Source organism: Trematosphaeria pertusa, assembly GCF_010094035.1.
Source record: "Trematosphaeria pertusa strain CBS 122368 unplaced genomic scaffold BU26scaffold_6, whole genome shotgun sequence".
NCBI lineage: Eukaryota > Fungi > Ascomycota > Dothideomycetes > Pleosporales > Trematosphaeriaceae > Trematosphaeria > Trematosphaeria pertusa.
Window position 1 is genome coordinate 14,997 of NW_022987217.1, and position 26,439 is coordinate 41,435.

The window sequence follows — 26,439 nt, forward strand, 5'->3', positions numbered from 1 at the left end:
CCCAGAAATCGCCTTGCCGCACCTCCACGGCATAGGGGCGCTGCATCAACGCGTAGCACGGCACCCACGCCTCGGGTGCTTGAGCCGGAAGTGCCACTTGCCGTTCTTGTCCCGCTTACGAGCGACGCATAGACGTGTCCGGGGTATCCTCCGAATGCTGCGACCCATCACAGAACAGCAGTCCTCGTCGCTGGCCATAGCTCCAGGATGAAGGCGAGGGCGGCGAGAGAAGCTGGTGCGTTTTTGCTACCAATTATCTCAGCGCCTGCGCTTCTCTCTCGGTCCATTGTTGTCATCGTCATCTTCATTGATGTCTTCCTCATCGAACTCAAACGAACTAGACAGATGGGGGACTGGCTCTCGCTTTTCGTCAACCTCTCGCTTTCGTTTCGTGGAGCGCCACTTTTTGGGCATTGGAGGTGGGGACTTGGCACCATCAGGCTTGCACTTTCTCCCGTCCCGAACCGCCTGGGTTTCCTCGGCCTTGTTAAGGATGGCGCGGAGCTCGTCGTGCGTGACGGAGATGGTCGGGTTAGGGTCCCCGGCGTTGAGGACTCCATGTGGGAGGAAATGTGAAAAGGGGATGATGAGGGACGCGTCGTCCGCGGGTGATGGAGCAGGAGAGAATTTTATATCGTCGCCCAAGGTGTTTGCAGTCGCAACCTCCTCCCCGCCTTCCTCGACTACAGCGTAGGTGTAGAGATTATAGCAGGCGTTGCGCGGAAGTGTAGGATTCGAAGCGCGCTCGACAGGGTTGCGGTATTCAAGGTCTACGACCATCACCGTCTTTGTCCAGGACTGGGTCTTCCGTATCCATCCCTCAGCGAGTTCGGGAAGGTCGTTCCCGTTTTGGCTATGCGCGATTTCAATGACGAACGGTGGGTTGGGATAGCCGTCGTATGCGAAAGAGGCGTCCGGAGACTTCTTGTCGCCCTTCTCAAGGTCGAGCTTGACGTCGGAGGTAAAGCCTTTGCGAAGAGGTCGTATTAGGTCTGCTAGGCGGTCGGCATCCGCATCATCCGCAGCGCCCGTGACGAGAGCTTGCACTTTGGCGAAGAGAGCGTCCTGCAGCCCTCCGGCGGTGTTGTCGTGCACGGGGTCGGGCATGCGCAGGACTAGCTCCCCTTCCTCCGAGTCGTAATCGAGCCTGAGTTTGTCCGCCAAGTATGGGCGCGCGGCCAGGTCCGCGCGAAAGCGTGTGTATTGGTCGGGAGTGACCTCAAAGCGCTGCCAGCACGCCGTGCGACACCCGATGGCCCGCAGGACTGGAGACACGCTTGCGGGATCGGCCTCGGGCTGGGCGGTCGAGGACGGCGTGGGCGGGAAGTGCGCCCTGCGGATTGATGAAGGAGGCGTCGATCCGCTTTCCGAGAGAGGCGTCGTCGGGCCGGGTTCGCTCATGGCACGTTCGTAGTGCGGGGGTGTGATGTAGCGGCGTCGCAAGAGTAGAGGTACGAGGAGGTGCGAGGGTAGACGCGACGAGGACGACACCTGCAAGAGGCACGAAGGGGGCAGGTGGTGTGTTGCGTTGAGCAAATAGCGCCTCTTAGACTGCTTTGTGAGACAGTTGTCAGTTATATGGATCTAGGACTGCCGTGGGGATGCTCACCTTGAGCCGCGCGAATCCGATCCGCAATTAAATTGCCCCAGAGGTGAGCACGGATGAGTGTCAGTGACGGAGGCACATTGGACTGAGAGGATTGGGCAGGGAGAGGTGGTGTTGAGTGGTGCTGCGAGTTGTGTTGCGAACGGTGTTGTGGGTGGAGTTCGGTCGTCGAGCTCGGGCGGTTGAATGTTTCGCCGAGGCGCTAATCCGAAATGGCTAGCCTCGGAGCCCGCCGCATCTTCAGGCAGGCGTTCCGTCGTCTCGGCCAGCCACTACTTCTATCTCTTTTCTTCACACATCTAATATTTTCTCTACCTAGCTCTTGCCGTGATTCTCATTCGCTGTCGCGCGGATACGTGCCGAATTCTTCTCTTTCCGGATAGCCCCCCTCCTGAGGTTGTGACACCACGACGTCGGGAAGCATGCGCCTTCGCCGACGCACCTCGGCCAACGCAGCCCGCCGCACTCCCCAATAGCCCTCGCTCTCGCACCTGTACAATAATGGTTAATATTGTACCCAAGCAGAAAGTCAGGAATTTCCTGAGTACAGCCTTGCAGCCGGCGCTGCTAGCTTTCACGGCTGTCGCATGCATTTCTGAGCGACTTTAATTCAAGTTCGGGTAAAAATACTGCGTACTGGCCCTTACAGCAGGTGTACAGGCCTTGTTGGCAGTGCAAGCCTTCTGCATGATCGCCCGAAATATTCTTTGATGTTCTTCGCCAAGAGACTACTCTTGAACAAGCCTATATAGGATTAGCATCCGTCACTCTTCAACTGGCGCCCGCGGGCCCCTCATTTTCTTCATTTCGAGCCCTGGAACCACGCCTCAGTCGTCTTTATTTCGAGCTCCATCTTCCGTCGAGCTTCGCATTATTTAGGGCTCTGTCTCCCTTCCGTCGAAGCCTTTCAGTTTTATTTGCCGTGTAACCCTGCTGCCTGCGCTAGCATTCCCTGTCCACCCCAACGTCGCTGACAACATTGGCCTATAACTTTTGCGTTGCCCAGTTTGCAATCGGCCCGTGGGCGCTTCTCGTCTCCGCTGGCGCCTAGATTGTTTCGACGACAATGCATGGAGCTCTCCGTGAAGTGTTGACGGATTGCGCAAGGAGACTGCGATTGAGGATCCGCGAGTAGATATAGTGGCTCTTTCACAGAAGTGGCTGCCTGAGTGAAGCGTGCATTTCTATAAGCGGCAGGTAAGTTCACCCTTCAGCCTTGGTAGCCGGCCAATATTTCCGACAATTGCCCCTCAGACAACGAAACACCAGTGTCTCCTCCACAAAGCCTAACCAGGACCCCTCCAGCTGCGTGTCCCACTACTACGCACCACGGGAAGTACTACCAGGGCCTCATTCAATAGGAGGCCCTTCACCGCTGCCGATCTATGCAAGAAAACGGAGCCACATCCGGACTGCTTTGTTACGCTCGCTCCTCAAGCGGAACACAACGCGCCACAATAGCTTGCTATAGGTGTCCATACAGGATAACATGAAACCTCTCGATCCGACGACCTTTTTCAGATCCGATGAACTCCTTGCAACGTCCTGTGTCATCTAGAGTTCGCTCGATCTCGATTAAGATGCAACCGTTCCGACGGAAGTCTACTGAAAATCCCTCTTGCAGCCACGGGAGCCAGATGCAAGTCTATCCCCAACGGATTGCGAATTATCTTCCCCCCCCCAAAAAGTGAAAACCCAGCCCGATACTGCCTTGGCAGGCCTCAAATCCGGCGCCGCAGCGCGCGGAACTACAGTCTCCATATCAGAAATTATCGACAATGCCCGCAACTACCACCGATACCTCCCTGCGTAGCCCGCTTGCCGCAATCCTAGTGGTTCGCGGTGCAATACTATTGTCAGGTAGGCTCTCGGAATTGAGGGACGGTTTGTTGTTACCCCCCCTCCGCTCTTCGCATCCAACCCCCTCAAGGAGTACAACCAAGCTCTCGGCTACTTTGCGAAGGCGTCTAAGCCTTCGTTGGCCAGGACTTACAACTACAAGTTGTCATCAGAGGAGGAGCTGCTTCATCTCCGTTGAGGGTATCGCCGCTCAGGAGTCTACGTTCGCCTCCTCGCCATCGCCTGTGACATGGGGACCACACCCACAAAGGCGCAGGTAACGTTCCGCCCATGTTGCTCATATCGTCCGACCTGGTCAGTATTCTCGGTTACCCCGTACTGGACCTTTGGAGCAACGCCCGTCGACCTTGGCAAGCATGGCGCGATTTGCAGCTTGATTTGAGGCTGACCCACCCAGGTACAAACATCATCCGGCAGAGAGATCGCCATCTGGGTCGAGAGCGTTAAGATGAGGAACTACTCGAATCCCTACCCTGCAAGGAAAATTCAACCCACATATACACACTCCAAATCTATTCAATACGGAATCCATCCTATACCATACGAATCTATTTGCATGAAATCTACGCGCCGTGCAAAAACTCCATACATGGTAAGTGTGCTCGTAATTAATTAGAGAAACAAGAAGAAATCCAATACGAAAATCCGTTGATGCAATGCGAAATCAATAGCAGCAGCAGCAGCAGCAGCAGAAGGTACTGTAGAAATGGCCGCAAATATAGTAACAAATGCGTATACATAAATGTCCGCCCGCAGGGAAAGAGGAACGTCGAATAGAACTCAGCTCAGCGTAGCTCAGCTCAGATCGATTTGATTCATATTCGACTTAGACCTAGTGTCGTATTCAGCCTGTTCGTTGCGGATTTATTCCATCTGCAGCAGACCTAAGAGGGGAAAATGGTGTTAACGTTTGCAACACTTCTTCTTCTTTCCCTCCTGGAGCCAGCTCGCATCGCTGCCGCTTTCGCGAAATCCTCTTAACAGGCTTTAGCTAACAATCAGGTCTTCAGGGTAGCTTCGTGCTTCGTGCTTCGCGTACGTACACAGTTTCACAGCTCTAGACAAAAAGCAGCAGCAGGAAACTAGCCACACAACAGTATTCCCAATTCTCCGTACCTAGTATGCTATTCATTACTTTCCTTCACACTCAATCAAGCTCCCAAACGCTGCGAACTAAGGTCAGGCGGCATAGCATATGCCGGACACTCATAACGCGCAGCCTTCAAAATAGCCTCAGAGCCAGTGTTGCCCCGTGACAAAAGCGCACCACGCTCCAGATGTCCTCAATGTATTGTGCTTGCTTCCGAGCCTGAACAACTCAAAGGATCTCCCGATAAAGCGCGTCGCCCTCCCTTATTTCCCCGTAGTCGTGCTGATGGGCATCACATTGGCAGGCAGTCCTGCATTCTGCGCAAACCCCAGCGGGCCTAGGTTCTCGGTGGGGTTCGCCCTCCTCAAGCTCAACGTAACTAAAGACCACTCTGCACAGCGGACACGCGCCCTTCTGTCTCCTATGCTGGTCAATCGTTCCTTCGACGTGTCGCTGCATGAAGCGGGGTGCGTCATGAAAGTCATCCAGTTCGGCGAGCTGGTCGTCGCCAAGCGTCCGTTGAGGTTGCAGCAAAGGATTCTGGCCGATGATTTGCTCAGACGGCCCCCGAAACCGGCCGTTGGGCTGGGTACTCTGCTCCCAGATTAATCTGAGCAACGGGCTGGGACCCTTTTTAGCAAGGGGGTCGCTTGTCGTCATCGGTTTGGTCCCGCCGGTGATGCCGCACCGTCCACACATAACCGCCGTCGCTGGGCGATAGGAGAACTTCATGCGATCCAACGGGAAGTACTCCTCGAGCTGCTCCAGTGTGCGCCGGACGCTCAGTGCAAGCTCGTCTGTAACATGGCTAAAGCCGCGTGACATCGAGCGTCGTTTGAGGCGTTGGACAACCTCTAGAAAATATTTAGATCAGCATTAGAAGCCAACAAGGTCTTTCAACGTACCGTTTTGGGCTTTCCAGACGCAGCCCTCGAGGAGAATTTCGTATGGCGTTTGCGTGGCGACCTTGGATGTTATCGCAGCGTTGGCTTTCGGCCGCCATGCCGAAAGGTCTCGAGATGCGGTAGCAAGGCGCTCGGTTATGTCTTTGATCTTTTCGTCCACGGTTATCCCTCCATCAATATGTCTTCCTCCCAGCGCGGAGGAATTGCGTTCTCTAACGTGTGATTTGATGACATGAAACCATGGCCTGATGGTTTGCTCAAGCATCCAGTCGGATCGCTGATGGAACCTTTCTTGCACTAAAAGTCAGGTTAGCACGATCAGCTCTGCGCTTGGAGGAAGCATTCCTACGTGTTTTGCGCATTGTCAGCCCGGCGAACATGGAGTGGAAAGCCGACATCCCATACTCAATCTCTCTTAGCCAACTATCCACGCGTCGAAGCCTTGCGATGATCGTATCGTCCATAGCAGGTTCGCTGTAGAAGTGGCCTTTCACCCGCCAACCAGATCTTGTATTATCGGGGTTAATGTCGAAATCCGTGCACATATCTGGCCTCTTCGTCCACAGTAGGTCCTCCTCAGTTTTGAGACTTTGTTGATACTGCTTATGCAGGTTGTACCAGGCCTTTAAGCGCATCATGGCTCGTAATGGTAATGCTGTGGGGCTAGAAAAGTATTCCTTCTGATCTATATAACATCCGCTTTCTATGAATATATTTGCTTACTTACAAAGAGAGTGGAGTTGTCTCCTGCGCAAACGCCCCTTTAGAAGAAGGAACAATCGAACATGATCTAGTCCTTTCTATTCTACGAGTCCCGCAGCATGTCAATCCATCCAAAGTTTGTCGTCGTCCATGAATACCCGGCAGGCCTCGAACCGAGATTCGCCTTCCACATCTACCTTCCCATGCTCGTGCACCAGCTGCCATAAGCCCTGCATTACTTGTCGCTCTGCCTTTCCTTTTTTGAAGTTACTGATGGTAGCAGAATCGATGTAGAATAACCCCTCCGACTTGCTCGTATCAGGGTCCAGCTTGAGGAAGACGATGATTCCCGTAGGAGTCCACTGGCCGTTGTTGGTGGCGCTACGGCCTTCTTCGCTGTCCTCTTTGAACTTCACCTCGATGTAGCCAAGCTGTTGGCCCAACAAGATGACGCCGTCGGAATTTTCAATCGGCTTGAGTGCGAATAGATCGCGCGGGAGCACTTCCCCGCTCTGCTCCGAAGTCGGCTCTTGATCTTCGTTCGCCGGCGCCAGCCAGTGTCTCGCAGCCGCAGGGATGCCATTTTCCTTATCGAAGTCGATCTCGGCAGCGTCCTCGGAATTGTAGTCAGGGGCCTCGAAGATATTGTCTAGGTGGAACGCAATTCGGTATTCGTCCGTAAGATCGAACACGTAGTTCTCATTGAACAGCCACGAGAGGCACGATTTCTTAGTAAAAGCCTCCTTGACTGCGTCGATGAAGAGGTTCCGCGGCAAGCCAAGGGGCTCCTTGAGGCTCTTCCGTACTCTGTTATCATTCTCCATCCGGCACCATTTTGTAAGCGGGTCGTCGGATTTCCCCGTAGAGTTCTGTTCCAGGAGTGGCATGTAATGTTCTCTGCACAGTGTGCAGAATCCTTCGTAGCAGGCATCCCATTCCGATTCGGATTTTGGAGGTGTGCGTAATACGGCGGCAGCACTTTCTTGAATCCTTGTTGGAATGGCGAGTGCTTATGGCTGATCTTCTTGGGGATTTTGAGGTAGTGTCCTTCGAGATCACCCTTCCAGTCCCGCCTGCCGCCATCAACTGTAGGCGTTCTACGAACAGGGGAGGCCGATCTTTGCGTACCGAGAGCCACTGGAGATATATTCACGATCATGGCAATTCGAGGAGCTGATCGAGGCTTTACGGGGGTATCAAATGGAGTAGTTCGAGTAGTTGAAGGAGTGAAGGTCGAGCCTGGAATAGAAGTTGAGCCTGGAGTGCGTAGGGGGTTGTTGGACGAAGACCTGCTCACCTTGGACTAAGGAGTGCTTTTTGCACCCCCGGAGTTGAGACTGTAAGTTGGATGATCCATGGTTACAGCGCTGCTGGATGAAGTACGGTAACTGTATCCTGTCCGTGCGGTACTGGTCCTAAGCATAGCATGAGGCAATACTTGTAACGTATTTTTATGCTTCTCCCGAGGGTGGGAACCATGGCGATCAGCATTGCGGTTGTTTCCTGCGCTATTTCTATTTCCCCTTATTTGCGCTCCTGGTATTTTGTTCGAACTTCTTTGGTTGTTATTGCTGAACGAGCATGGGTTTGCGCCGCAGGTGGAACTGTAACCAGGAAAGCGGCGGCTTCGAGGGCGAGCACGAGAGGGAGTGCCAAATCTGCTGGTTTGAGGAAAAGTGGGCGCTTTCCATGCATTAGCCGTGGTGGGTTGGCCCAGCTTCAGCGTGTTGTCTTTATTCCCCAATCACTCCAGAGGTGATCCCCTCGGGGGCTTCTGCATCGGCCATGATGTCTAAGCCTACACCACCTGAATACTAGGTTGTCCGGACTGTGTACGCCTTTCGTCGCTCGTGTCTCGACGTGCTACCCAGTGCCCCGCCAAATCGTCAGTAAGGCTGCTCTGCTGTCCAAGGTAGCCAGTCGGATTAATAGTAGTGAATGTTACTTATCCCTGCTTTGCGATCGCTTCGTACGAATAGCAGAGTGCAGAAACAGGCATGTCGTTGCGGGAAACGCCAGCGGAGTAGTTAGCGGCGTGAAGGTGGAGGAGGAGGCCGAGGGCGGCGAACGGCTTCGGTGAAGATGAGGACGAAGGTAATTAGCTGGGGAGTCGGTTCTATATACCGTTAGATACTGAAAAGACGAAAACAATGCATTGCTCAATGTAGTGCAGATAGCGCAAGAAGCTCGCTCTCGTAATATCCCGGTTGCAGGACACACGGATACGAAAAGAGCAACAGGGTTAGTTGAATTATGGGTGCAAGCGATGGAGAAAAACATGACCATATGACGACAACTGATGTGTAGAGTCTGGCTCTAAGCTCTCGATCCTGAATCGCGTTACATCTCTTCTAAAAATCCCAACCCTCCAATTATCCGTATACCAGCTACGAACAGTCCTCCAAGTCTTAGGTCGCAACAGAGATGGCACCAGTCTGAGATTCCAGAAGGGTCGATCGGAATCTGCAGGGTTACTCCGCCTCCGCTTCGTTGTTCACTGGCATGCTGGTGATAAAGTTGAGGGCTACGTTCATGCTTACGCTGGCATACGTCTCTGTGCGCGGTAGGAGTTGATGTTTACGTTATTAATCGCGTTGAAGGACGTGGAGACGCATAGAGACGGGGTTGGGTACGGGGTCAAGCTCACTCTGCCAAACATGGGCTCGATCTCTTTGAGCAAAGTTCATCTACGGGAACTCCCTCGACGTTGCGAGCACGAAGAACCAGTAGGGTCGTCAGAGCAGCCACCGCACCGCGAACGTCGCCTCGATCATGAGCCTGCTTTCCCTCCTTAGTCCTGCCCATAAGCGTGACTAGCACCTCGTCCCCATACGCATACTACTGGAAGTCAATTGGGAATCTGTTCTGCTGGTTGGCGTCGAAGGAGGAGAAGAAGGCGAGACGAGGAAGAAGAGGACTAGCTCGGTTTTCTCCGAGCCGGTAGATGTGGTATCGAGGATGGCAAAGTCGGGAGACGTGGTGTCGGAGTCGCATCCGAAGGTGATGTGGAGGGAGCCGGCTTCGGTGGGGTGGAGCCCACGTTCAGCTTGTAGTCTCGGAACGACTGTCCGAGGGGCAGTAGGAATTCGGCCTCGTTCCGAAATTCCCGTGTGGACTCAGACAGAGTAGCGACGACGAAGCACCCTGGGATCTCGTTCGCTCCTGTCCCCGACCGTGGTCGCACTCTCGAACGAGATCCCCTCCCACAATAGGGGCACATCCTGCATATGCGCATGCACCTACCAGACCCCAAGAGCCGAAACTGGGCTGATAGAATTCGGCCAGCTCATCCCCGTATCCATGTCCGCGCCAGGGTCCACTGCCAGGCGCTGTATGCCACATGGGAGAATAGGTGTGTAGACGGTCCAGATAATCACCCAAGCCAGCATCAATCATTGACAGGCCGTCGGCTTCGGGGGCGCCGCGGGGACTGAGGGAACTCGACGGAGCGTTCGAAGCGGGTTGGGCAAGCTATTTCCGAAATGGAAGCATCAGCATCTGCCCAGGAACAGGGCGATATCGCACATACCGGTATGCTCAAAATCTGTGTATCGTGCTCTCTCGCGAGCGCTTGACCGACTCGGCCTACCCGTTTCTAGTCATGGCCGCCGTTCGGGCGCGCTGTCGCGAGATTCCGTTTTACTGGCGCTAATTCATGACGAAGCTGGCGCTATGCTGCTGCTGTTGCTGTGGCCGGTCATCGAAGCTGGAGCGGAGCATCGAACAAGCGAGTACGGCACGGCGTGGGGGGAGGGTGCCACTCGCCTTTCATGGCGGAAAATGGACTGGAAAATATATTCACGATGGGTTCCGCTGTTCAGCGGCCAGATAGCTGAGCGACACAAAGGTATAAAGGTAGGGAGGGCGCCGGGAGGTGAGCGATGGAGGTGAGTGACTAGACGGTGGAGTACTGTGGCAGAATATTTCCACCGGGAAAATAGAGGTCGACTACCGACCGCCCGAAGACAACACACTCCAACTCACTGCCATCAAAGCGGCAGACAATGCTCCATCGGAGTGTCTGCCTTCTACGTGTGCTCGACATCGACCGCGACGGCGAAGATGCATGCGAAACGCCTCATGCCACCTCTGACTTAGAATCCCGTTCGTGACTACAGATATTATCCGAGCCACGAAGTTAGAGTTGAACCTTATCTACCATCTTCTGGTACGTTGCTTTCAGGCTCTAGTATTAACAATGGCGAGCGGGGGATGGTGTTGCGCGGGCTTCTTCTAGCCTAGCACATACGTTATATCGCGTGAATGCGCGACCCTACGTGCAACGCTAAGCCTATCCAGTTAGCCCACACGAGACAGACACCAGCGCTGAAACCATCCCCAATTGTCGCAGCCACTAGACCCTTGGGCTTACAGGCAAAGGTTACAGGGATGGACTCCGCAGGGATGGCCTTCCCTCTCGACGCTCCTTTTTGCTTCGTTTGCCTTGCTGCCTTTCTCACGTGGGCAAGGTAGAAAGTAGAGGTGCTCTGCCGCCCGCCGCGCATCTGCATTGCCTTGTGCATGATCTGATTACAGACACTTCAGGCGACCAGGTCATCCGAAGTACGCTTGCCCCCCGTCACGCGTCTTCTGACGAGTGTTTCTAGCAACTATCACGATCCCCCACCTGGCTCAGATTCCAATGAGGTCGCATTGAAACCACCAACTCCATCGCTATGCAAAACGGATCACTAAAACCCAGGTATCATTATCCTCTCCGCTCCCGCGCTCGACACGTTTGCCCTTTGAAATACGACATTTAGCTTAATTGGGGGCGCCCTGGGCCAATGCAGACGAGAGGCTGTCTTTGATGAATTCCGCAAATGATGGGACCTGTGCGGTTGTCGTGAGGATGCATCGCCAGATCTCGAGACGTCACTGTCAAGCTGTAGAGTATCTTGCGCATTGCGGATTTGTCGAAGTCCCTCATTTCCAGAGACTAGCGGCTGGGATGAAATGGATACGTAAGGTCCGGAACGGTTTGTAGACTCACGAAAACGGAGCGGTTTGGTTCTGGACAACGACCCGCTTGAATTCGAGGAGGCCTTGGTAGCTTGCACGGCTCGCGAGGAGGTCGCGGCGTACGACGATAAGGGAAGCAATTTGTCGAACACGACTTGCCCACAACCCAAACGAGAGAATAATAGGTCTGGGAAGCGCCATAAACGGAAAGTCGTCTCTCGAGCGCTTGACCAACTTAAGAAATTCCTCGCTGAAACGGTCGACGCCAGCGGCTCTCCGAGGCGACGATGGGTCGGGCATCCGGAGGCCGTACGACAGCGTGGGCACGCACCACGTTCGCCGGTAGGAAGTCCACGACCCTCGAACTTCGAAAGTTTTCGTCACAGCGCTCTTTCCCGGAGTCGAAAGCAACTGAGGTGCGGGTGGCGTTTGTGGAAGAGCCTGCGGAGACCATTTGAGCGTTTTTGGTAGGCTCCCGTTGTGATGTACTACAACGGCACTGACCTGTAATAGCCATCATCCCCATATTCATCTCACACCGTTTCGGTTTCATCTCCACCGTCTGGCAATCTAAGATCTCCGCCAAATACAACGTCGGCCCTCCGGTCGAATGCCGCATGCCTCGGGCATGTCCGCATTCTCTTCCCTATTACGATCCGTCTGGTGGTCGGCAAAATCTGGACATCTGTTCTGATGGCCTGAGGCTCCATCGTCGCCCTTCCTTCCTGTCCTCGAAACACTCTACATCGGCGCCCCTAGACGTCTATTCTACTCTACTCCACTCTACTCTACTCTGCTAAGAAACTTCACTCTAAGCCAACCTAACCTAACCGCGAGAGAGAGGGGGGCGGGGAGACGGACAGGCTAAACCTCAAGTCTGCTTGCTCGAAGTCGTAGAAGCCGCCTAGGAAGAACGCCACGCCATGTCACGGTCGCAGTCGCAGCCATATTCGGCGGGTTATAACGTGCAGTGTACAGTTAGAGATATTAGAGATACCCCTCGAATCTACACTACGACCGCAGCGGTCTTTAGATCTCGGCGCTTGAGCGGCGCTGTTAGGTTTATTTGGATTTTGTGTGCTGAAGTGCGGTGTGTAAGAGAAGACGGGATGTGAGAGGGAAGATGTGGGAGGGAAGACGGGATGTGGGAGCGGCGAACTAAACTGCGGCGAGCGAAGATATGGTAGCTGTCTGAGTGAGGGATCTTGGTCTTAGGGTAGTGTGGGTATTCTGCTCCAAGGGGTGGAGAAACGCACCACACTCTTCCTACTTTCTTTTAGTATTACTAGAGCGTATCTCACGAACTTGGAGGTGTTGACGCCAGAATACAAACCCCACCACAGCAGCAACCTCTCCAATTCCACCAAAACATCCCGAAGACACCAGCACACCATCCAGGCTCAAAGCGCGCAAGCACGCAAGTAAGCAGGCCCACGGTTAGCTGCTGGCGGCCCTGCGTCTACATGCATACAGTCTCACCTATGGCACAGCGCAGTCTCCAACCCACCCAACCTCGTTCCTTGCGCCGTTTCCCACGTGCCGTTTTCGCGCGCATATTCCATTCCGACAGCAACAGCACAAGACGTTTCGTAACCAGATTCCGCGTCTCGCGGGATGCCGCAGTGACGGGAGGAATATCTGTCCAGTCGGGCTCGCGGCGTACAGACGCTCCAACCGACTCGACTAGTACAGCACCAGATGAACAACTTTTCCTCGCTGGTCTGAGTTCCGTCATATGCTGTCATCTCCTGGCTGATGCGATGAAGCGAAGACATGCCGCGCTGGCATGAGCGAGTGGAATGAGCAAAGAGGGGATGGAAAAGATGACGGGAATCGGAAGGTGGGGTTTCCTTGAGCGTGCTAATGTGTGTTGCTGGCTAAGGAAGCTTGGTTTGATTTGAGGTGATTAATTGATTAACGCTTTTAATGGTAAGCGCTAGCTGGCGGAATTCACATTAGCCTTCCAGATGCCCTCGAATGGATACTCCATCTTCGCATCTCGATATCACTCCTACGCCAGCTGCTTGGAGACTAGTAGGGCCTGTAGGCGCGATAATGTTTGCGCGAAGCATAATAGCCCAGAGATTAAGGAGGCTAGGGGCGAGCTAGTCCCGATTAGGAAGAGGCAGTGAAAGTGTTTCGAGCTCCAAGGCGTAGACGAGAGGTGTGTCGTGCGTTGTACCTACATAGTCGACCATGGCCCCTTTCTTAGTAACATAGAAATCAACGAGGAAGCGGGGGTCGAAGTACGACGCAAAGTAGAGCGGGGACCTAGAAATAGAGACCGCCTGCTTTCGTGCTTGTGAAGAAAATATTCAAGGGCCATAATGCTTTCCAACGCATTAAAATGATAAAAGCACACGGGATTTGGTAATGAGTAGGGCTGATAGTGTTCCTGATGCCCTGACGTGGAGAGCCTAGCTTTCGATTGCGTAGCGAAACGTATGTTGAAGTAGAGCGTCTTTCACCGGGGCTAGATAGGAGAGTCGATTCCGCAGGAACCCCCAAACTCTGAACAGCTCTAGGTCCTCTCTGAGCAGATATCTAACATAAATTATTGCGAGGTGTTCGTTCGCGGCATTGGCGCTTATAGCAAGCCCCGCAACGTCCGCGGGACTTGCCTCTTAAACATACATCTAGTAAAAGCCTCTACCCGTTTGGTGTGTGAAACTGATTTCTTCCCACGGACCGTCAAATCGAACGAGGGACCCGCATAGAAAAGCCAGGTCTCCAGCAAAGCCATGGCAGCTTGAAACGGGGGCCTCCAAGGTTAACCCCGCCTCCAGTTCTGCTACGGCGAGACTCCGACTCGTATAAAGTAACCAGCGGACCATACGCCACATGTCAGCTCGCCGGTTCTGGCGCACGTCGCGCAAAATCGCTGCGAATGTGTCTATGGGTGTCAAGGGAATCTTGGACAGCTGGGATGCTATTACTTCGTTACTGAGGCGTTCGCCCCATCTTTCCCATTCTTCGAAGATAATGACTACCCGGGGGAACACCCCCAAGCGTTCGCTGATAAGAACCGGACGGTATTGTCGGCAACTTCGAGGGCGAGATGGCACGACGGGAGACTGCTTCATGCGACGGTGGATGGGCGCTCGCATGGCGCTCGCGGTCTTGATGTCTGTCGTTTATAACTTCGGAGAGCCGTGGAATTGATCGATGTCGCCGTCTGGCCTGCTTGTGACGAGTAATTTGATTATAGTGTTTGGAGCTCTGAAGGTCGAAGGAGTCATGACCGACTAGCGCTTTTGTCTAATCTTGGATTAGCTTTTGGGAGTCGCTCTGGCACTCACTGACGACATCAAGGACAATATAGGCCAGAAAAGTGAATATGGTTGCTCTGACATCTCTTCTAGTACACCCGAGAGATTGTCCCAAGTTTACTCGATGGCGGACAATCCATGTCGTCTGTAGAGAATAGGAAGTAGTCTTGCCTCTCGATATACCAGTCGTCCAACGAGAGTCCTGAGCGCTGCTAGAGCAGTCTTGTCGGCGTTGAGCTTGTAACTGCTACCGTTTTCCAAGACCCTTCCAAACTCCTCCTTCACTCAAAGCGCCCAGTCCCCTCTTATTCAACAATTTCACGAATCCCTTATTCTTCGCGAGGTCCTTGGGATGAATGCGAAAGGCCTTTTCGACGATAGGAGCGAGATCGTGCGCCGCACACACTCTGTAATCGGCCGTCTCCTTCGTCCTCGCCTTTATTCGCTTCTCCAGCTTCTGCGCGAAGAAGTCATCTAGTATCTCTCTCAAAATCTTGCCGGTCTCAGGATCGGCGATGGTGTGGAGGATGTTGTCTGCTTCGGTGGCGCTGAAGTATGGCGGTCCGATATAGTATGTGTCGACAACAGACTCGAGCCGGTCGCGAGACTTATCGCTCGAACGGAAATTGCGAAGATCGTAGACGAAAACGTGTATTTTGTACCAGAGTATTCCGTCTCGCCGAAGCTCATCCATGGTATAGGTCTGTCTTGATAACGTCAATGGTTCGGAAAAGTTTGTCGCGGATGTGGTCGGGTTTGCGTGTGGTGTAGACATCGCAACTGGACGGACATCGAAGACAGAAGCGGTGCTGCTAGTTTCAGTTATGTCGTAGATAGAACGCGAGGTGTATTGGAACTACCGTAGAAGTCAGAAAGTGGTGGGAGGAGGATGCGGTGGTGTCTAGAAGCCCTGTTCGTTGCAGTTCGTAGAATAGGAAAGATCGAGGCAGGGACCGCCCTTTATGTAGCTCTGACGCATGTGACTCACCGCGCCCAACAAACACCGAACCAAAGTTTGTGTCGAGCGAAACGCACTAACAACGATGTCGAACCACAGATCTCGACCTCATAACCCTCGAGCCCCTCTCTCTCCTTCCCTCCGATGAGCGCATCATCCTCGGGGACGGAAAGCGGATTGAGGTGGTTGGAAAAGACTATCTGCTTGGTAGCATATGCATACATAATTCTGAGACTATGCTAAATTAATATCCTTTAACATGGGTTGCAGCAGAATTTGAGAAGGGAGTTCGTGTCACTGAAATGTTGATGCTACTGGTGTGCGCTCTCCTCCTCCTTCGGCTCATTACAGCTGACCCATTCCTTTATCGCAAAGACATTGAACGGAGAACTACGCTGGAGGTTTTGATGGCGGTCGAAGGGGCAGGACTTCTTGTATCTTGCCGGGTTCGAGGAAACGAAAGGCGGAAATGAAAGTAGCATGTACGTCGATCCGGTATTGGCCAATTATCTCGCAGTGCGCAGAGCCGCAATGATGTGATCCTGGTGGTTGCCTTCCAAAGTTTGAACGCAGCAATCCTATTGTATATTTTTTTACAGGCATTTCAATTCTCGTCTAGCCCTCGAGCTGCTTGGCTCCTCCACGCCGACTATTCTATTATAGATCTGATCTCGTTTACTCCTGCCTTTACCATACAAGAGCAGGACAGTGAAATCTAAGCCTGGTTCCAAAGTACCTTGCTAATAGAACCTAGAACTGGCAAGCGTAAGGAGTGACTTAGTATTTTAAACGTAGGCGCGAGAAAAAGGGCAGCGATAAAGAATACCTACGGGATGCTTGGTAGGCTGGCCAACTCGAGAGGCATTTTCGGTTCCTCCACACATCCTCTTGCCAGGACAGCAAATCATCCATCTTCAAATCCATTTCTATCTTTCCGGCGCGCTACTTGCCCAAATCTTCCTTACTGTCGCCTTGAGTGCTGATGATGAGAATCCGCCGTTAAAAAAAAAAGATCCTCATCGCGATTCCACCTCCGCCTGCTTGGCGTCATTGCATAACGGCTGGACACAAAGAGTACTGGTGTCTCTAACAAAGATAAGAACATACGGAGGATCTTGGGGAGAATAAGAGGTGGGGAACTCTACAAGCAGTCGCCAGTCGCTCTCTGCTACCAATGCCGACGCCTTATTTAGCTAGTATAGAGTCCGTGTCTAGAAGCAATCAAGATGAGGTAATGGTGGGATTTGTTCTACGACCTTTCCCGCGCTCCGCCTACCTGGTCGGGCTTTGCTCCTTGCGTTTTGAGCATAGCAAGTCAGGCTAAACATGCCGCCGCTATTCCGCCGGCTCTTTCGCAAAACCAATGAACCCTGACCGACGAATCAGCCGTATATTTATGCCAAATCGCCCTATTACTAGCACATACGACCATAGGACGCTGAATCCAAGGCTTCCCGTTCGCTCAGCCATATTTAAGCAGCGTACCGGCGGATTAGTAGTTAGGTGGGTGAGCACTAGCGAATACCCGCTGTTGTATGTTTTTGTTTTTTTCCTCCTCCTGCGGGCTAAGACGTAAGCGTTTGTGAGATAAGATGAGAGAATGCTTTTTGTGTGGAGAGTGGAGGGTAGTTCTATCATCGCAATTAAGCCATGTTTGTGATGCCTACATTGGCATCAGACTGTCAGCATACGATACCAGTTGCCAAAGGAAGCGGGCACAACGTACCGATCCCTAGGAAATAATAAGCCTCACCTTTTTTCGCTGTTGCTCGATGAGATGCGCGCGGGCGAGGATGTAGTAACTCTATGAAGTGTGTTGCCGGATAGAGTTACCGGTTCACGTGATCTCAGGTTATTTATATGTAGCCATATTTCCCGTCCTCTCACTCAATCAACTCGTCTCTCAATATCTGCGCCCTCCCCTGGTAAAGCGTTATATCGAAAAAGCAGTACTCGGGTGTCGACCACCGAGGCCGCTACCGAGGACCAACACCGCTGCACCACTCGTTGAGCGACTAGAAGTTGAGGGCTTCCGAGGAATTGTCGCCGCAGGCGATTTCAGCGTGGCCGCAGCGTAGAGATGTTTGCCGCGGAATGGCTCAAGCTAAGGGAAACCTAAGTCCGACAAGACGGTCGTGCTACGTATTCTGGAACTACTGCCCTGGGATCCCCTTCCGTGAGGCTGGCATGGTCACCTGTTACCGGATATATATGGGCAATACTTCTAGAGAGCACTAGGTATTCACCTTTTGCTTCTGAAATCATCGAATTACAAGCGCCGATCCAAACGGACCGTTGATATTGGGGAAACCTAAATCCATGTCATTAAACTTCCGTTTCGGAGCGTACTCAGGCTGGAAGGATCCTGAGGCTGACGACCGCCGAGACAAGACAGCAAGAAGAGCAGAGCGGGTCGGTGTCCACTCTTGTACACATTCCTTCGATTGGGGGCAGGATTTTGGCCGTCCTATTCAATTGGTAAAGCTCATATTAGCGATGAAATGCGTGTCGCACTGTGTGTCGGTCGCTCTCCCTCTTTTCTTCTATGCCGCCGTAGCTCTCGAATTGAAATTTCATGCGAAGACCTTCGAGCGTAAGGCTACGGCGCCACAGATAGAGTAACTACGGCTTCAGGGTTCACTGACTTGTGCCCTTGCGATACGCTCACCCCCTTCAGCTCATCCTACTCTTGAGCTGCTTCGCTCAGGCACCGTTCTCTTTCAGCGAACCTCGTCAACGCGACAAGAAACCTCAATACCACAACGCCCACCATCACATCACCCTTTTATCTCCCATCTGCCGCTCGGCGGAATCTGCCGTCGCGGCGATGGATGGCGGTTAGAGCTGAGGCACGACGTGAAAGTCGCTAAGCGCGTATAGCATGTTGCAGTCCTTCAGCCTCTTGAATTGTGCTTCTCTGTTTGCCCTACACACAATCACGAGCATTACTATTACTCTGACCAGGTCTGGATAAGCGACTGGAATCCGAAGGCGCAGCTTATCGGGTACAAGGCCGCCAGGAACGATGCCAGGCCATTGATCAAGATGCTTGATGCAGTAGCGATTGATAGAAAGTCGTCCGCATCGTCGCGGGATCCTTTGCTTTGTAGCCTGAGTAACGCGCGCTCGCGTGGCGACCTTTATCGGATACGGCGTCGCGGAAGTGCTCGACGACTTCTTCCACGAAGAAGATTACGTCCCCGGAGGTTCTGTCCTGCTTCTCCTCCTTCTTCCGAGCGCCATCCCCGCCGGTGCATTCTCGAAATGCTGAAGCCATCCTCGCGCGAGTAGACTCAATAGGCGGTGCGCGTTAGGCTACGAACGGTTTTGCTAGCAGCGCAAGAGAACCAAGCCTCAACGGCATCAGGATATACTTGGACATGACGTAGGTGCCCGACCTCGCGCTTTGGAGTATATAGCGGGATTTGGGTGTGTTTGAAAGCTTCAGATTAAGCTACAGTGTGGAGGATGCGCGTGTCGAGCGGCAGTGGCATTCAGCGCGGCGCAAGACTCGAGAGGATTTCTGATCGCCTAGGCAGCGGCGGCGCGGTTCAGACGCTAGGCCCATTTTAGCAGATCACGTGCCGCATTCGCCACCTCCAAGGCTGCATCCTGTCGCGCCTCACGTCCTCCTCGATTAGCCATGTCCACCGGACGCCACCGCCTAGCTGCGAGTACCAGAAGCCGTGAACGACGTGAGGCGGCAGCGCACCTGAATCCCACAGCCGCCAGCGAGCGCCGGATACGAGAACGGGTTCCTCGCCGTCCCCGCCATCCGCAGCTCAATCTGCGATAAGATATTAGATGAGGAGGAGACGAATGGCGTTCGTATACTGATCAACTCCTCAATGCTTGGGAGGAGAGCAGGAGCGAGCCTGGTCTTACCGCTGGCTAAGGCCGACGGCTGACGGACATATACCGACGCGGCGTGCCTGGGCAGATGGCTTTGAGGTCGCGCTGGATGTGCTTCTCGGAAGGGCCCTATTGTGACGGTATTCCGGCCTGCGGACAGCAAGTCGATATTTGCCAGTGATGAATTAGTGTTCTGGACTGATGGTTCGCGGAACAGAAAGCCCAGAACGCGGACCGAACATCGCGCCCGCGTATACCACGGTTGCCACCCCACTGACCACCGACCGCTCTTTGCCGCGCTTTGAGAATAAGTACCGAAATGCTGGCTGGCTCATTTGGGAATCGCTCTACGATTTAACCGTCATCTAGAGCGTTTTTCTCGGACCGAACCTGCTCCTGTGGATGCTGTACTCACGGGACGGGCGGAAGACAAGAGCTCAGGGCGGAAGGTTTAGAGAGCGGTGGGATAACTGATGGACGGGCGGGCATATAAAAGGAGGGTGTCGGCGTCTCTCATTGACGACAGTCCCTAATTCTCGCTGCTCGTGTCTACAGAATCGTAAACCGCCGCGCTGTTTATCGAGAAGAACACGGCGCACACCGGTTGCGCCCGAGCACGGACTGTAGATGAGTTCTCACGATAATAAATTGCCGCCTGGGGTGTCGACGCTACGACGCTGCCTGCAACATTTGGCCTTGCTCGCTCGATCAGCAGATGGATATTCCAGGCAATCCTGACATCTTTTCCGAGTCCCGCGATCAATATCATTGACCCTTCGCAATAATGCTGACCCAGATTCCCTCCGCGGCTAATGATTCCTGGCCGTATCTTGAGGGGATGCTGATGTTCCGTGTCCCATCCTCCTCTTCGATAGCCGGCCCAAGACAAGCAGATACGGACGTTTCTTCGACCTGACGAGAGCACAGGCCTGCTTGTCTCGTCTATGTGGTCTGAAACAAGTGCGGTACTTAGTGCAAGAAACAGATGTACTTTTCCAGCGACGAGGAACAAATACCCCGCTTGTACGCCTACTAGGAAAGTTTATGGAACCGACCACCCGGCAATTCCGGACAAGCTTGGACCTCCTTCCCGTCATTTCTGACTGCCGCCATCACTCCCTTCGGTTTCCGTGTTGCTGTTTGTCCTTTCCTAGGGTTTCTATGCTCCGGAACAACCATTCCGGCCGACCGCACATGTCTCACTCCAACGAAGCTGCGCGAGACCTATGGAAGCCTCACCCTGAAACACATATCTCTGGCCGTGGCTCTTAGGTCATCGTAGTGCTTTCCGGGCCCTGGAGGCAGCGTGTTCCCGGCCCAGATCATGTGCGGCTGGAGACCGAACGGGCCAGGTGTGGCTGCAGCGTGTGGCTGACAGGTTCGACTAAATCTTTCGCTGGGCATCTCATCTGGGACCTACCATGCGACCCCGAACTCTCGTCCCTATGTCTGCGATCCGCCAATGTACTCCGGATTCTCCATTCTTATGTTTTCACCAATACACCTAGGGCCACTTTCCATCCGGAGTATCTCAGCTTCTCGGCCAGGGTGGTCCTCCCCATACAGAGTCTTAGGACTAGTCTCCACAGTTCCTGCAGCTTTCCTTAGTCGTTTCGCCGAAAGCTCCATACGCAGAACTCTAGGGTCGCGTCAGCAGCAATTACGCGGAGTGGTACAGCACTCAACAGTTGTACAAACCTGCAGATCTCAAACCTATTATTGTCGCATCTCTTCATAAGGTGTCCCCCATCTCATCCTAGAGTGTTGCCAGGCCGTCAGCTGTAGTCTAGTGCCGCTCGCCAGTAGGGGACTCCGCTTCCTCAGTCTGGAGTCTCGCTTCAAACAATTTATTTGGCTCTTGTCGTCCTACACGATTAGATCTATTCCCAGCCACATTCCGGTGCGATAATGACTAGAGTTCACGTTACCAAAGCTTGGTTACCAGGTAGCCAATGCACGCTGTCCACGGTGAAAGACACGTATAGTTGTGAGGAGCATGCAGGGCGGGTCAACCCAGCTAGTTCATCTCTCGAGTGCGCGCCATCGCGTCGTATTCGGCGAGCTACCCTGCTAGACGCCTGAAACGCTGCTCCGGTCCTAGCTTGCGGTGAGCAAAACGGCGCGGGAGTGTACTGGCGGGAGCGCCGCTAAAAGTGCCTTTCCATCCGTAGTGCTCAATCTTGCATCACTCACGAATTGCTCACCGAGGTGAATCTTCTCGTAGCTTACATTTTCTACGAAGTCGCCTTGGCCTGGCCGACTCGCACACGGCGTCCTTTCGTGGTACAGCATGCCAGCCGAACATCTGTACGCTCTATACTATTCTACCTCGAAAACATGCTCTTCAAGGCTCGAGTCGGCGTTTTCCGCATCCCCGCTTTCACACAATGCTACCTCGACTGTGTTCGGTCGGCTGTCGTCTCGCCTCCACTGGGAAGTGTTCCAGCCAAATTATACAGTCGAACATTGTAAGGCACACGATTTTAAGGAAGAATACCCCGCGGCTTGACAGTTTACAAACCAATTGCGCATCTACCCACATCTACAACTTGCGCGCTTTTGCCGGATGCTACTCCGGTCGAAACTGAAAAGCAAACTCGGGGCTTCCACTCGCGCCATGCGCTATCTAGATATGGTCAGAGGACATGCGTGGATATGCCAGCGATATCGTGCGGTCCCAATATCCTGCGGGCCAGCATATCAAGAATCGGTAGCCCTTCAAGAACCGATGGTCTTTCAGTCGCGCTCCGCTAGCAAAGGGTGGCCTACTTGCCCTCGGAACATAGGACACGCGACCCTCCTCTCCATACCGACCATTCTCGCCGGTACACCTGTGCCGAAGGGAATTTTTACGCAAATCTCCTAGAGCTGTTGTAGTACCCGGTCGTTTCCACAGAGACCGTATTTCGACGAGTCAGTGCTATGGCAGGAATGCGTCTACATTATAGATGACATTTGACTGGACGACGTGGCTACTAACCGCTCTATTGCAGCGATCCCTGAGTAAGAAAGAGGAAAGAGATGGAAACAGAAAGCTATAAAGCGAGGCCCAAAGCCGGGATCAAAGGCTGAATCGTCGTGTTTAACCGAAATCAACACCCTCGAGATCAAGCTGAGCAACCTGGTCGTTACGGGCATATTCGCGCATCCAGATCGTCTCTTGATCGTATCGAAGTGGCGCAGTTGCTTAGCTTTGCTCATGGGCATGTCATCGCGGAGTAGGCGGAAACAAGCGGCCAACAAGTTATACGCCTATCCAATGCTCTGCTTGAACGCCGCATCGCTACGCTAGGTCGTACGGCCATCTTTTACGAATTCGAAGGTCAAGACGAACCGGATGTTGAGATTCAGTCCTCGAGGACGGCGCTACGAGATATCATCGTGTGATCGGACCGAAATGTTCCTCCCACACGGCTTTGCGGGGATACCGTTGCTGACTTCCTGAGGGCTACAAGAAATGCGGTTATCCTTGACTAGGTTTCAGACGGGGCGGAGGGCGTCATGCAATGGCCGTTTCGCTTCAACCTGACATGGACTGAAAGGGATGAAAGACACTCCGTCATCGCAAATCAGTATATGAAATTGGCCGAATCGCTTGAGTCCTCGATGTCGCCGAAGGACACAGCTAATGCGTATGACGAAGTTCGCCTGAAGCTTCTGCTCCGCGCCTACAGGAGCGCGAACAGCAGGGGCAATCCATGGAAGAGACGAAGGGAGACAATTCAATGCTCTGGTGAATGATGAGAGCGGATACAGGGCACATAGGGAGACCGGGCCCCTCGATACATTCGCATGGATGACAGCGAGAAGGCTGCCTAAGCAAAGGCTCCGCTCGAATCCCAATCTCAAGAATACCCAAGCACGGCCTATTATCCTTTCTCAGAAGTGACCAGTCAGCGTGCCATGACTTACATCCCCAACGCATACTTGGTCAGCTCGCCGCCCGTGCCTATGGAGTATGTCTGAGAGTATATATCCCAGAGCATATGGGTTGATATATCTCAGGCCCCTGAATACTTTAAGCGTGAACGATGGCGAGCTCGCCGAGAAGGAACGTGTCAAGCCGCCAGGTCTCATCCTCTACAAGTCTTTCGATGATGGCAATGGCGCTATGTAAATGCGAATTGCTCGGCTGCGGGCTTGCCGGTCTGCCGGTCCGCTAGGGCTCACGGTGACGTTCGGGACTTTCAAGCCAGTCCGCTTTATTTGAAGCCTTCCGAGTCACGCCCCTTCTCGCTCTTGATCTGCAGCGCCGCCATCACCAGCCCTCTCCCACCGCCTCAGGATAACCGGATAAGGCGAATGCTAGCTCATGCAGGGCGCCCGGCACGATAAGCGGTAGGAGCAAATTTTATCCAGCTCCTCGTTTTCCACTGCGATGGGCCGTCAAAACAAAGAGTCGTTTTCCACGCCACGTTTAGGACTGCGGAGTAACGGTTCATCACTGTTATGAAGTCGCATCTCTGCTAACGACGTTTGAAGTATTGCGGAGATTCCTCTTTTGGTATGAGGGGACTTCTCAGGTAACTTGGGAAAGGTCTACATTATAAGTAAAGAAAAGGCGCTTCTGCGCGCCGTGTCCACGAGTCGGTGATTCGATGCATCTCGCAGCTTTCTTAGCAGTGAGCCAGTTAGCACGCACGAAGCGGAACTTCGACTAGGCTTTGATGGCTTCAGCAAGGGTAGCCTCGTTCGATGGATCCGGCACTGCGGGATACAGTTGCGAGAATCAAGGGGGTGGGTTGGGGCGGGAAGGCTTTCTACGTTAACAGAAGGTGGCGCTCGCGAGATTCTTTGACACGTCAATTGGCCGTTTTCGATTCTAAAAACCAAGGCTGCTGCCAGCATGCTTCAGGTATGGGGAATTATGGATAATGTCCCCTAAGGCGAATCGCCCTGTAAAACCTCGAACTGGCCGATGCTTTGATTGATTGATTCAATTTTTCTCGTTGACCTACCATAGCGGCTTGACTGGAACAGCTTGCGATGGTTACGTTATTGGCGGCGATCCCGAGGGCGCGGATGACAAAGTTATCCAGCACAACGGCGGTGGCACCAGCGTCTTCTACGTCGAGTACTTTGGCAAATTGTATAGGCCATAAACACTTCGGCAATGTTAGTAGACGGACATCCAGATATGGCATGGGGAACACAAAACAGAAAGCAAGTCGAGGCTCAATAACCTCTACCCCGCCTCAAATACTACGGCTCCCTCTCCGAGCGAGAAACTGCCTTCCTAATTGAACTCTTCTTCGCCGTCACAACAGCCTGCCTAAGAGGATCCATCCAAAGCGGTTTCTGCAGGTTAGTTCAACGTACTTGGTAAAGTCGGAGTCGCCGCCAATAGGAGAGAACGTGCTGCTTCAGAGGAAGAGCGAGGCATGCTTGATGTCGGCGCGTTCTATCTGGCAACTTAGTCGCAATGAATCAAAAACCACCACAGAGACATCTTACAACGATGCCGAACCGACCGAGGAAGAACTACCGGATGTCGAGTCCATCATCGATGTTAATTCGATAGGGAACTCGACACCAGCTCTTTCCAACGCTCATATCTCGCTCGCTATCGGCGGCACCATCTTTACTAAATAGGTGGAGGTTTCAGGAGACAATCGCGCAGACCCAGATAGGTCGGAACCGCCATCAGATGTTTCTGCTTATGGATCTTCCTCTCTCAGACCCGTCGATCGCCTCTAGTTGGCATGTATTTAAGATCGATAGTTTAAGGTTTTCCTTAAGCATTTTACATACGTTTTTGAACAGCTGCTTCTTAGGCTATCGCATAAGTAGGATCTTGTGTTTATCACTAGCACGGTCATAGGAAATGCCTTCTCGGCGCACCAGAGAGCTCTTCCCCCGTTCCTTATCAGATACGATAGCACTTCCGTTGCCAGCATGTATAAATACTTGTGCTCCGCAGGCTGCAGCAGATTGAAGGAAGCCAGAAAGATAGAAGGGTGAAAACACGGCGACCGGGGAACATGCTGCAGTTAACATTCGAGTCATTCGGAGCGGGTAGCGACCCCGGAATTTTTAAAAAAAGTCCAACATCGCTCTTGATACAACATGTAGAGCACTCTACTTCCGCTATTCAACGAGAACTTCTTGCCGTACGTGAGTAGAGAAGCTGTAGGATGCACGGCATTTAAAGCTTAGGAGCCAGTCTCCCCGTCTTGAGTGCGTCTTCCTACGCGCACGACGCCTAGCATTAAGTGGTTTGACAAGACAAACGAGGCCCGACGCATAGCTTCTGCTCCAATAATTATGTCTTGTCGCGTTCTCGGTGGATACGCGTTTCTTCTTCCTGTGTAACCCGAGATGGATACGCATTTCTTCTTGTGTGACCCGAGATAGCGGCCCGTGTACCGAGCAGCAATCGACGCGCTTTTCTTTTACCTGCCTAGATAGGAAACATGCGGGGCCGAGCCAACGCATTCTCCAGAGCCGAAGGCTGCTCAACCTTAGAGCGTTCTACCGCAAACAACCTCTTTTCATTAACGGCCGTATAGAGAGCTCGCTACGCGGTCCGGAATGTCCCAAACGGCTAAGCCCGAAGCGTAATCCAACTTGAAGAGCAATAGCTAACTGCTGCCGCCGCATCTTCTTGTGGTGGAGTACGTTATAGCAACTCGGGTTACATACGAGAATAGATGTTATATAAAATAGAGATGAAAGAAGAAATCGAGTCCGCAGTTGGAGTAAGATCAACGGCCAAGGAGGCTTCGCCATGAACCAACTCTCGAAGGAAGAGAACACCAGGGGAGAAATCGACAACGGCGAGGAAGTGGGAACTTCGTTGTGAAGAAATATACCATTAGTGTTCCACGCTGCAGAAAGACAGCTGCTACCTCCAGCATGGGCTTGTATCGCTCAGGGATTTTAGCTTAATCCTCGTGGCTGGTTGATCTGGATCATAGCGGTCTTCATGCGCGCCTCGTTCCCCACTTCAGCAGCACCTCCACATACGCTTCACATCCTTCGCATCCTTCATAACCTTCTCCTCACGCCTGTCTAGATCCTCGCTCGTCCCCGACCCGCCCCGCGCCTCTCGATCTCGAACCGCTGCGTATTATCATATGGTGGGAATTCCATGAGCAAAGACCCTCACCTTATGAATCAAGCAGTGGAATGAAATAGTCGATAAGCGCAAAGACTTCAGCCTTAATGAGCAGCTTAAGAAACCCTACCGCTTCACTATTAACGGCGCTCGCCTATCGTTTTAGTTATTTATTTTG

At 53.0% G+C, this 26,439-nt stretch overlaps 7 protein-coding genes across 7 annotated transcripts; 2 read left to right on the forward strand and 5 right to left on the reverse strand.

The window, feature by feature from the left end:
• Positions 1-234: 234 nt before the first annotated feature.
• Positions 235-1,743, reverse strand: BU26DRAFT_286557 (uncharacterized protein). Its single transcript, XM_033821568.1, has 2 exons — positions 1,610-1,743; positions 235-1,554 (listed from the first exon to the last, which is right to left on the reverse strand). The coding sequence occupies exon 2, from the start codon at positions 1,399-1,401 to the stop codon at positions 259-261; it is 1,143 nt and encodes a 380-aa protein (XP_033684605.1). The 5' UTR covers positions 1,402-1,554; positions 1,610-1,743; the 3' UTR covers positions 235-258.
• A 3,041-nt stretch (positions 1,744-4,784) lies between these two features.
• BU26DRAFT_592870 (uncharacterized protein) lies at positions 4,785-6,096 on the reverse strand (the record flags this gene model as incomplete). The annotated part of the gene is made up of 3 exons (XM_033834850.1): positions 4,785-5,410; positions 5,462-5,758; positions 5,811-6,096. The coding sequence occupies 3 exons, from the start codon at positions 6,094-6,096 to the stop codon at positions 4,785-4,787; spliced, it is 1,209 nt and encodes a 402-aa protein (XP_033684606.1).
• A 189-nt stretch (positions 6,097-6,285) lies between these two features.
• On the reverse strand, positions 6,286-7,950 carry BU26DRAFT_592871 (uncharacterized protein; the record flags this gene model as incomplete). Its single annotated transcript, XM_033834851.1, has 5 exons — positions 6,286-7,145; positions 7,292-7,402; positions 7,461-7,572; positions 7,602-7,880; positions 7,912-7,950. 5 exons carry the CDS (start codon positions 7,948-7,950, stop codon positions 6,286-6,288), a joined length of 1,401 nt encoding a protein of 466 aa, XP_033684607.1.
• A 3,202-nt stretch (positions 7,951-11,152) lies between these two features.
• Positions 11,153-11,835, reverse strand: BU26DRAFT_592872 (uncharacterized protein; the record flags this gene model as incomplete). The annotated part of the gene is made up of 2 exons (XM_033834852.1): positions 11,153-11,629; positions 11,665-11,835. The coding sequence occupies 2 exons, from the start codon at positions 11,833-11,835 to the stop codon at positions 11,153-11,155; spliced, it is 648 nt and encodes a 215-aa protein (XP_033684608.1).
• A 753-nt stretch (positions 11,836-12,588) lies between these two features.
• On the forward strand, positions 12,589-13,257 carry BU26DRAFT_504075 (uncharacterized protein; the record flags this gene model as incomplete). Its single annotated transcript, XM_033826743.1, has 3 exons — positions 12,589-12,844; positions 12,892-12,965; positions 13,066-13,257. The coding sequence occupies 3 exons, from the start codon at positions 12,589-12,591 to the stop codon at positions 13,255-13,257; spliced, it is 522 nt and encodes a 173-aa protein (XP_033684609.1).
• A 1,384-nt stretch (positions 13,258-14,641) lies between these two features.
• On the reverse strand, positions 14,642-15,088 carry BU26DRAFT_530323 (uncharacterized protein; the record flags this gene model as incomplete). The annotated part of the gene is made up of 1 exon (XM_033830955.1): positions 14,642-15,088. The coding sequence occupies one exon, from the start codon at positions 15,086-15,088 to the stop codon at positions 14,642-14,644; it is 447 nt and encodes a 148-aa protein (XP_033684610.1).
• An 8,019-nt stretch (positions 15,089-23,107) lies between these two features.
• Positions 23,108-24,306, forward strand: BU26DRAFT_563515 (polysaccharide lyase family 3 protein; the record flags this gene model as incomplete). The annotated part of the gene is made up of 3 exons (XM_033833175.1): positions 23,108-23,160; positions 23,210-23,317; positions 24,168-24,306. The coding sequence occupies 3 exons, from the start codon at positions 23,108-23,110 to the stop codon at positions 24,304-24,306; spliced, it is 300 nt and encodes a 99-aa protein (XP_033684611.1).
• Between the last annotated feature and the right edge of the window lie 2,133 nt (positions 24,307-26,439).

What these genes read in the sequence shown, in the direction of transcription:
- BU26DRAFT_286557 (XM_033821568.1), bottom strand. Translation starts at nt 1,401, where the DNA reads ATGAGCGAACCCGGCCCGACGACGCCTCTCTCGGAAAGCGGATCGACG.